At 47.8% G+C, this 11,764-nt stretch overlaps 1 protein-coding gene across 1 annotated transcript; it reads left to right on the top strand.

Annotated features, from left to right (window-relative positions):
- The first annotated feature begins 4,606 nt into the window (after nt 1-4,606).
- On the top strand, nt 4,607-11,515 carry LOC144888974 (uncharacterized). The gene is made up of 8 exons (XM_078768764.1): nt 4,607-4,733; nt 4,976-5,117; nt 5,213-5,387; nt 9,650-9,873; nt 10,013-10,084; nt 10,255-10,424; nt 10,717-10,977; nt 11,239-11,515. Exons 1-8 carry the CDS (start codon nt 4,722-4,724, stop codon nt 11,386-11,388), a joined length of 1,206 nt encoding a protein of 401 aa, XP_078624890.1. The 5' UTR covers nt 4,607-4,721; the 3' UTR covers nt 11,389-11,515.
- Nucleotides 11,516-11,764: the final 249 nt, after the last annotated feature.

Below are 11,764 nucleotides of genomic sequence, written 5' to 3'. Positions count from 1 at the left end.
CGCAACAGAGCAAATAAAATATGTCTCCGTCTCCGTCTCCGTCTCCGTCTCCGTCTCCGTCTCGTTAGGGTTAGGGTTAGTTCGGCTCTGTAACAGCCGAACTCTAATCCGAGTGGTTACCTCTGTAACAGCCGAATGTTCGGCTCTCTAATCTCGGACGTCAGATTCCAGCGGCTCTGTAACAGCAACCCGGTCTCTCAACCTCACTACAGCGCCCACTGACGAACTCAGCTCATTCATAAAAAGAAGGAACAGTGTTACAGACGAAACAAAACCCTGAGGAACACCGCTGTTCATAGGGAAGGTGTGACATGTTGAGCCATGCACGATCACACATATACAGCGGTCAGAGAGAAAGCTCGATATGACAGAGCAGATGCCAAAATGCCAACAAAAAAAAACATGCCAAAACAACAACAACACCGGCAAAACTTACTAACAAACGCCAAGCGTCATCGCCTTTGAGACAAAGCACGAAGTTTACCACGAATGTTCTCCACCGTCAAGCCTTCACACCGGCACTTCTCCCTCAAGCCCTCATCGGCACGTAATACCTCAGCGACCTAAGTAAATGTAACACAACATACGTTGAAGTAAATGCCAGTATTACGTTACACCAGGACAATGACAAATCGCCCTTATATCCATGATCACTCTCCATATGCTTACCCTGCGTCTCGTAACCAGTTTACACGCAATCTCATGAGCGAACGCACGTTCCAGATGGTCCAAAATGTTCTTGTTGTAATCCAACTTTCTCCGTCGTCGAACCTTACAATGAGCACACCATAGACAAAGCATGAAGATGCATCCCGATACGAAATCAAACAACCGTGAAAAAAACCATGTCCATGTCGGACATCAACAAACACTTCTCTTGCAAATATAAACTATGACGTTTGCGTGGATAAAAACTCTTTCACTCACAAAAGCATACGCAGCCGACGACGATCGACCACTCCGCAAACGTTTCCTTCGGCCGGGCGTTTCAACACTTCCCGCTCCTTCTGAAAACAAAAAAAAAATATCCCACCAAGGACAAATATCAACTTCATTCATCGACTGATGTCAGCCAATCGTTATGTCGTCACACATTGCCCCAAACATATACCATAATGTCCCCCCCACCAAACCCCCCAAAAAACAACAAACAAACAAAACAAACACACACAACATTCCATTCAAAATTCCGTACGTAAAAGTCAAACGTCATCTCGGGATATGCCGCTGTACAACGTAAAATGCCCTTAGAATGCCTGTGATTGTTGTTGTTGTTGATGATGTTGTCTTTCTGGTTGTTGTTCCTCTAATAAACTTACCACGTTCACAACTGCTCCCAAGCGCCACACAAGCCCCTGCACCACTACCACTGGCCGGCCCTGCTCCTGCTCCTGCTCCTCGTCCTCCTCGTCCTCCTCGTCCTCCTCGTCCTCGTCCTCCTCCTCCTCGTCCTCGTCCTCGTCCTCCTCCTCGTCCTCGTCCTCCTCGTCCTCCTCGTCCTCCTCGTCTTCCTCTTCCTCCTCCTCCTCTTCCTCCTCCCTCCTCCTCCTCCTCCTCCTCCTCCTCCTCCTCCTCCTCCTCCTCCTCCTCCTCCTCCTCCTCCTCCTCCTCCCCCCCCTCAGCATCATCATCGTCGTCATCGTCATCGTCCTCGTCGAAAACGCCCTCGCCGCCCTCGCCGCCCTCGCCGCCGCCCTCCTCCTCCTCATCATCATCATTCCGGTGCTCTGGCTCTGCCTCCGGCTCCGGCTCCGACTCCGACTCCGACTCCTGGTGAACTTTGTCCTCCTCGTCATGGTGGTCACCGTGATCGTCGTGATCACCCTGCTGATCGCCCTTCTGATCGTCCTCGGCCTCAGTGGACGCCTGGATCTCGTGGCCGACGACACAAAGCACCTGCGACGATGTACCAGGCACTTGTTCGCTTTCACGTCCTTCACAGCAAATAGGAAGACAACAATGCATCCACGAGCCTTCAGCATACAAACACGTGTCGCAGCACACAGGGCATTGCCATGAAACAACAACAGGAAACACTAACTAATTCTTTCAATCACTTACCATCCCGTCCATGCAGCACTTTCAGCCTCTTCCCAATGAACATACAACACCGTCCCACCGACATTGCCGTTTCCCCTGCCCGCAGCAAATACGGCAATCGTGTGATTTGACAGGACAACAAGACCTCCACGTCGGAACCGTCCTCGGATGAATTGCGCCCTGGCGAAGGCGCACCTGAACCCCTAGCGATGCCCTTGGCGTTCCCCTGCACCTTCGCCACCTCAGCAACGGCAGGGACGTCCACCTGCGCCCCGACTTTGCACGTCTTGGCCCTGCTTCCACGGCTAACATGCAAACGTGAACTTGGCCCGGCTTCCTCGGCACACCCCCTCACCCCAGCCATAAGCACCTGATACCGCTCGTCCTTCACCTAATAACAAATGCAAACGTCAATGAAAATGCAGAACACGTCCAAATTAATGCAAACATCCGTGCATCCACCGATCCTTCCCGTCCGTCCGTCCATCCAAGCACACACTGAATACATGCCATAAATATGACACGCACCCACGCACATAATCATCAACAACAATAACTCACCGTCAGCCCATGCGCCGCTTTAAGATGCTTGTCAACCCTGTCGACAGCCCTCACACACCCGTCCACAGGGCACTTCTTAGTTCCCCGAAACCTAACACCAAAGTTTCAACGATAAACATGACGCCTCCCAATACATATGCTCCCAAGGAACACATGCACACAACGATTAAATAAAAACCAACGACAAACGCTAACCCCGACGTACGAACACGCACAACTACACGTACCTGCATGCCATGACCATTAAACGCAAACAGTTTCTTCAAACGTCCTCTTTTCAAAACACCAAATGAGTGACCAAATGACTAAGTGACCACAAACAATCCACTAAGTCAAATGCGCACCACCAAACTAAATGGTCTCTCACAGGCGTAGCATGTGCGACAAAACAACAACATGCCAAGTACACATGACATTACCCGTAGCCTTATGCACTTTGCCACGCCCATTAGACTGCACGGTCAAAAACTTTGCAACCACCTTTTCCTTGAAACGCTGAGAATCCTCCCACTGCGTGCCTCGTCACACGACAAATCATCATGGACACGCAAATGTCGCTCCATCCCTCCACATTGCCGTGCAACAGGACCCCAAAATTCCTTGCTTCTTTGTCTGAGGAGCAAAACACAGACACATGGACAAACCATTTATTACCGACACGTCCACTCAACATAACTACATCGCGCACGCACGCACGCACGCACGCACGCACGCACGCACGCACGCACCACTCCCTTGACAAACGCAAAACCAATGAATGCACAAAAATTTCCCCTTGCCAAAATCCAATCCTACCAAAAAAAACACCCGACTCCAAGTCCACGCACAACCACGACGACGTCGACGACTACGACCCCCTTTTATCAGGTCACGGAAACAATCAGACCACGCACGACATCATAACATGTTAGACCAGCTCATTGCAAAGATCACACCGTGCATTATATTATAATATGTTAGATCACGTCACTCAAAAGAATCAAACCGCCCACGACACCAAAACATGGTACACCAGCTCATTAAAAAGAGCAGAACGTGCATTACATTATACAATATCACATCAAGTCATTCAAAAGACCAGGCCCTACACGACATGATAACATCTTCGTTGCAATTCGACACCTACCAAATTTCTTGTGTACACAAACCGTGACGAAACGACTGCCTTCACAAGCGCTACCTCACTGCTTAGTCAAGGACCACAACCCGAACTTCTCCCTTTCAGTTTCCTATGAAACACCAGGAGCTACTTACAAAACGTCCCTACGAGAATTCACACGTCACCTACTCACCGGAACCCAAGCTATCATTATCAACGCAATATTTGTCCTTACATACAGCACAATAGACCTTCGCTCACTTCTGAAAGTAAACCTGCCCTCAGGGACGTCAGCATTCCTCAAAATTTCTTCATTTACTCTTATAAACACCATTAGCAAGTTGTAAAAATATGACCATACCTGCACGTGCTTTATAATATAAGATATATATCCTTCCTGTTGAAACCAGGAAACCAAAAACCAGGCAAACGCCATGATAACGATAACCTATTCGTACACGTTTTCACTGCGGGCAAAAACGCCTTGGGAAAATGGGATATTACTAGTATTCTTATTATTTTGTAGTAACATTAACAATACAGGATCATTAATTTTGTTTGAAAAAGCGTCTTTGGAAAAACGCCACGATGAAGCTAACAAAAATATGGCTGGACACCTCACCACGCACATATTTCCGGCCATCGCGGGGAAAACCCCCTCGGATGAAAAACCCCCGTCGCCGATGACATAAAAGGATTGCACTACAACCACCGTTCATTATGTAACCCTCGTTCATTCAGTGTAATTTTTTTCAACATCACACAAACAAGACAAAAGTCATTTTCACTATGACGATTAACGAACACTTATTCTCGTTTATGCTGCTAACCCTTAATTCAAAAGCGGGTGGGCACAAAACAAAGAAAGAAAGGAAGGAAAAAAAACCCATTAAACAACAACCAACAAGGAACACTTCAACTCCAACTCCAACTCCAACAGCGGCACAGCGCCCACACCAACATTCCTCAGGACACAGGCCCAGCGATTCGAGTACTTCGTCCATACCTTCAAACAAACAACATGCCTCTGAAAGTAAGTTGATCCTTTCCTGACCTTTTACGCAATGCTGATAATGCAATCTTTTCCTCAAAATTCGTGCAGCAAACCAACATGCGTTGACGTGTGCACCCGACAAAGTCTTCGGCGCTATTGCTTCCGAGAGGCCTACACTTACACGCCATGGGCCACGTGCTGCGCGCTGCGTGCTGCGCGCTGCGCGCTTTGTCCCCATTAACAAGTCCATTCACCACGTCGCTTTCACGTTTCCTTATCAGGACAAAGACATGCAGCTTGCCCGTCATCTAATACAACAACTCAAAGAGCAGCAACACCTCTTCACCTATGTCAAAGATAGGTATACCCGAATTGAAAAATGGTACGCTGACAAGCGCGCCACCGCTCAACCTCCACCTGACGGTGAGTAAACCATTAGCAAGTGCAACAGCAATTACATTTATCCTGCCTTGGTTGTCATGGTTATATGCAATGAATTATTACATACCTATTTACAGTGCAACTATTGAAAGAATACATGCGGTATATGTGTGGCACATTCGCCAACGCCAAAAAACGAGAAAACACCAACACCACCATTGCCCATGTACGCCTATTCCTGCGCCATATGGCGGGCAAACAGGACATAGGCACCTCGATGCTCTTCTTGCAGGAAACCACCAAAATGCGCTCGTAAGTATGCATAAACCCAATTTGTTATAAATGTTCATCTTTCATTAATCATACACTTTCAAAAATCCCCCCTTGCCCCTCCCCCTACCCTGCTAAACTCCCCCGGTGACCCTCCCCTCCTAAACTCCCACCTTGCCCCTCCCCCTTCAAAACTGCCCCCCCCCCCAACCCCTTCCCTTTCGAATCTCCGCCCAACCATCCCGCCTGGCTCCTCCCACCCCTCCCGCCTCCTTCTCAAAGCTGCCTCCTCCCCACTTCTTCTCCCTTCTATGTCATACCTCCACCTCCCCGAACCTTCTACTTGCCTCCTCCGCCTCCTCCGCCTCCGCCTCCTCCTCCTCCTCCTCCTCCTCCTCCTCCTCCTCCTCCTCCTCCTCCTCCTCCTCCTCCTCCTCCTCCTCCTCCTCCTCACCAAACAACCCCTCAGACAACCCGTCACTGTGCCTCATGCCATCACCATCAAACCTTTCATCCTCCTCATCCTTCCCTTTCTTGTAACTCTTCTGTAATCTCTGACACTATCAATTGCTCTTCCTACCTCCCCCTGTCATCCTTCATCGGACCATACGCCTCCCCTACCCTATACTATACTATACTATACTATACTATACTGCACCCAATGGTCCCCCTCTCTCCTCATTAACGATATGCACCTCAAACCCGATTGATCTCGACATTCGGGTTGCTTCTCACAATCCAGACTTCATCTGCCTAACGGAAAATTACCTCCTTCACCATGTCTGTGATTCCTTAACATCTCTTCCTGGTTACTCCCTCCTCAGCTACGATACACCTGAGCCTCGTCCTGGTGGTAAGTTGCCTATCTTTATCAAAAACCTCTTCCTCACGCTCCTTGCACTACCCTCTCTCCACCCCACCCCCAGGAATACCTCTGCCTATGGGTTCCTCTCCGCTCCAACCCTTTGTTCATATCTCTCCTGTACCGTCCTTCAAAGAGTGATGACTCCATTTTCATTTACCCGTCGGATAACATCGAACAACTTCTATCAACTCATCCAAACTCTTTCTTCCTCATATGTGGCGACTTCAACTATCATCATGCCAGCTGGCTGGGTGTGCGTTCCTCTCTCACCAGCCATGGCACCTCAGCACAGGATTTCTTCGACTCATTGGGACTGACACAATCTCTCAATTTCCCGACCCGGATCTCAGTCAATGTAGTATGTTCTCCTCTGCACTTCCTTATGACTAACTTCCCTGTAAATGTCTCCTGCTCTTCTTGTACTCCAATCGCTTCTTCTGATCATGTACTTGTGAAAGTCGACATCTCTCTGGCCATTCTCAGAGCCTCCTCACCACCGACGAGTCTCCCATCTCTACTGCCTCTGACATCAATTCTTCCAAAGCAAGGAGCTCTTTTTTTTCTCGTCTCGTCTCGTCTCGTCTCGTCTCGTCTCGTCTCGTCCTCGGGTGTCTTACCTTTCCTCCCGTCCATGGTACACTGAATTTTGCCTTCAGGCAATTGCCCTGAAGCAACTTGCATTTGCCTCATGAAATACACATCCAACTGAAGGCAATCTCAGTTCCTTCCCCCAAGCTCGGAACAAATGTGTGTCTACCCTGAGGAGTACCAGGAAGCACCATCTCTCCACACTTAAGATTGAACTCTCAAACCTGTCTCCTTCCTCCGAATGCTGCCGACGTCTGGGCAAATCGGTTTCTCTTATTTCTTCCCCCACCGCCATCCCCTCCCTTACCTCAAATGGCTACACAGTTGACACCGACACGTGACAACGCCTAATGCCTCAACTCTGTCTCTGCCTCAAAATCTTGTGTCCCAACCCCATCTCGCTCTGTTCCCACCTATCCCAGTCGAACCCAACTGCTCCTGGACTCTGTGTCCTTGTCACCTCACAAGGTGCACCAGTTTTTTTTTTTTGCCCAACCTCAACTCGGATTCGGCAACTAGACCACACGGCATCACCCCCACGGCTCCTAAAATCCTCCTCTGCGGCTCTAGGTCACCCTCTCTCTGTTCTTGTCACCCTCTCTTTTGCTCAAATTCATCTGCCACCATCTTGAAAATCAGCCAACATTAATGCTTTACACAAAAAAAAGGGTGCAAAAACAGATCCTTCCAACTACAGACCAATCAGCCTGCTTCCAATTATCAGCAAAGTCATGGGATCCATCATTGCTTCGCATATCAAATCCTTCCTCTTCTCCAATAGCTTCATCTCTGATCATCAATTTGGATTCATACCAGGTCATGATACTCTGGACATGTTGCTTCTGCCGTCTCAACAATGAATGAAGGTCCTCAATGCCAAACAACACATCAGACCTGTCTCACGTGTCTCACGTGACATATCACGTGCCTTCGATACGTTCTGGCACCCAGCTCTGCTCACCAAACTCTCCTCCGATGGTATCCATAAAAATCTCCACTCATGCCTTGCACACTTCCTCTCTGGTCATAGACAACGTGTGGCCCTCAATAGATTTCTCTCATGTCGCCTTCCTGTTCTGCCTGGAATTCCCCAAGGTAGTGTTCTGTGCCCTGTGTTATTTCAGGTCTTCATCAACGATCTCTCCGACTCTCTGGAAAATCCTCTCCATCTCTTGGCTGATGACTCCACTATCTGCCGCTCCAATGCTCATGCCTCAGATCGACAGTCTACACACTCGTCACTCTCTGCAGACCTGCACAAAATCACAGACTCATCAAACAAGTGGAACATGTCTTTCAATCCTCACAAATGTCACACTCTTACAATGTCTCTCCGAAAGGACCGAAGGCAAAAACCCTCTCATCTACTTTCTCAACAATCCTCTGCAACAACTTCTGTCGCTCAAGCTTTTGTGTCTCACTATCTGCCATGATCTTTCTTGGGAAAAGCACATTTCCAAGCTGCCCCCCAAAGCCAGTCACCCACTAGCAATCCTCAGTCGTGCTAAGTCCTTCCTTGACACACCTGACCTCCTGAACTCCTGAACTCCTCACCACATACAACGCTTTCATCCACAGCCCAATGCAATACTGTCCCCCCCCCCCCCCCCCCCCTCTGGGCCGATGCTCCTGCCTCACACCCACCTCGAAATCCACGCTCTTGAAACCAAACCGTTCAGAATCATTGCAATCTCCTGCGATGAACTTAACTCCGAGGGCCTTTCACTCACTCACTCACTCACCGCAAACAGGTTGCTGATCTTTCTGCCTTCTACCGACTCCTCTCCGCCCTTGCTCCCCCAGCTCTCTCTCAGCTCTGTCCCCCAAATATTCCTTCGTGTCGCACAACATCTGCCTGCAACCCTCTTATGTTTAAATTGCCAAAATCTAGGCTCCCTGCTCACGTTCACTCTTTCATTCCCCTCTTCTCCCGCCTGTGAAACAAACTCCCCCACTCCCTTCAGGTCTTTAAAACAGCTGTTCACCACCATCTCTTATCTTATCTTATCTTATCTTATCTTATCTTATCTTATCTTATATCTTCCCCCATCCAAAACCTTGATCGTTTCTACCCCCGCTGATTCACCCCAGATGCACCGTTTTTTCGGTTTTTTGTTTTTTAATTCCAACCTCTTTCCTACAAGTCCTTACAGGCTTCATATGTTTTGCACCTCTCCCACCTCCCCCCAAGCCCTCCCCCCTCACACATTTCTCGGCATGTCCCTGCTCTCAAATGTTCTGTTTGTCTCCTTCCCCCTGTCTCTCCCCATCTTGTCTACCGCTGCCCTTATTCTACGTTTTGTGTTTCATGTGTCGCTTTCACATTTCTGTGTGATTAATGTTACCTCTTTCGCGAGCCTCCATCTTGTATCGGGGAAAAAAAAAAAGAAACAAGAAAAAAGAAAAAAGAAAAATCGTCGTCCTCAGGATCGCGCATATGACATCATTCACAACGTAGCACCCGCGAACAACTCACCCGATGCACGTCCCTCGCATTTGCAACCACCAATGAACACCCCACACATGCACATTGCCCAAAATATATCGTGCACACCACCACCACCACCACCACCACCACCACCACCACCACCACCACCACCACCACCACCACCACCACCACCACCACCACCAACCTAACAACAATGACAACCCTAACGAAAACGATACCCCAAAACCCTAACCTTCACATCAACATTAATGATGACAACGATGCTAATAATGATAACAACAATAGCAATTGCTTCACTTAGTGCTTGCGTTACTTTTACTTGTCCTTTTATTGATGACATTGCTTTTATTGTTTCACTTGCTCGTTTGGTTAAATGCCCTTCCAATACTTTCACGTCTTTAGATGGTTCGACACCTTACGAAGCTCCGGCAAGAAACCATCCACGATAAAGAATCATCTCTCCTCGCTGAGCTCTTTCATGAAATTTTTAAAAGCGGCACAATTTCCCCGAGTCAAATTGACGAGCCAAAATTTCGACCACATTGTCTTCATGATCTCGGCTTTTCAAAGAGAAATGAATCCTCATGTCAGAGTCCAACACCAACAGCGCCTGGAAGATGCACGAGGTAAGAAACATCACCCAAAACGTACGCGTAACCTATTCCTCCATCCATCTCAGGTAACGATCCTTTGCTTTCATGACAAATGATATACCCAAGCACACCGCCAACAAATAATGATACCTCTTTTGATTCCTTTTCACAGACAAATTGATTTCCAAACATGAACTGCGAACAATAGTGCAAAAAAGCACAATGAAAATCCCTCAACTTCTTGGTAAGTGATGACGACCCTAGCAAATACATTTGCCCAAACATTTCTGTACACTCACTTATTCCTCCTACAAGTCACATGGACGACAACCAACCATGCCAACCTACCTAAGCCTAACGTGACACACATCAATTGTTATTGCTGACGCTATCCCTTTCATTTTTTTTTTTCAGACCAAATCAAAAGCAACCCCAAAAAACCAGCACGCAACATTGTCCGAATAATCGGACTGTTATGTGCCCGGCTGCTCATCAAAAACGGCCACAGAAAAGGCGTCATGACAAACATGACCCTGGACAACTTCCGCAACGCCACAAGGAAAGGCCCATCACGATTCATCCACGTAAGCATACGGTGTGCATTGTCCAAGCCGAACTGCATTTCATCACCTAAACAAACTAAGCCGTATCCACAGGACATTGTTATTGCAATAATGCAACGACATTCATACCGTCACAACACTTCCTTTCCAAATCAAGGCACATAAAATGTGTTCGAAATTTCTAACAATGCACAACAAAGGAACACTCCCTCAACAACCAACTACGTCTGTCACACACACATCACATCGTCCAATCACGTCTTATAAAAGTGTACTGCACCACCGACACGATCCTTCCCAATTTAATTTGCAGGTTCCCGAACACAAAACCGCTGCCCACTTCGGCAGGGCCACGGTCACGTTGAGTAGCCAAGACCACAAATTCATGTGCATCTTTGCAAACATCAGACAAAACTTACCGGGATTCAGAGACCAAAAACAACAGACCTTCTTTTTCAATAGCAGAGGAAACCCTTGCAAAAATATGTCGAACCTCTTAAGGGCAGCATCACAAACCCTGGGAATGAAGACCACTTTGACGGCAGGTGCAATACGTACGTCCATTGCCACGCACGTAAGTACAACACCTTGTGTTACACAATTACCCATACACCATACACCATACACCATACACCATACACCATACACCATACACCATACACCATACACCATGCCATGATCGCAGTTCCACTACTCTCACATGCATGCGCAGTTGCGCACTTTCCCTTTCCCTATTGTCAACACCGATCGTCACTAAGGTGTACACTGCAAAAAGGATTTTCATCCTTCCATCTGCAAATCTTTTCATGCCACCCCTTCTCTTCCTTACACCTAGGTGACGAGCAACATCAACGAAAATAAAGCCAAGAACGTGGCACACCACATGTGCCACTCACGTGCCACTCAACAGCGCCACTACATCGTCCACAATGACGACGAACACCTGACGGCGTGTTCCACAATCCAACAACAACTGCGACTGTAAGCGAGCAATAAAAACAACTCACCGATCCGACACACAATGTACGACTACCCCTTTGCTTTTATTCCAAATAAACCTAACTACAACTGCCACTTTAAAACTACTGCAATTGATGACCCCTTTACTCCACCTACCCACATTCATTAAACATCCTTTGTTTGTGTTATCCTACCGCACAACCCCCTGGGACACACACACACACACACACACACACACACACACACACACACACACACACACACACACACACACACACACACACACACACACACACACACACACACACACACACACACACAATTATGACATCAAAATTTAAACATGTATATATATTATATTACGAGTCAGTATTGCTTGTTGTTATGCATGTGCGACGTCA

This window comes from Myxine glutinosa, unplaced genomic scaffold (genome assembly GCF_964187855.1).
Source record: "Myxine glutinosa unplaced genomic scaffold, kmMyxGlut1.1 SCAFFOLD_390, whole genome shotgun sequence".
Classification (NCBI taxonomy): domain Eukaryota; kingdom Metazoa; phylum Chordata; class Myxini; order Myxiniformes; family Myxinidae; genus Myxine; species Myxine glutinosa.
Note: the sequence above shows the minus strand (reverse complement) of the source record. Positions and strands in the feature narration are given on the sequence as shown.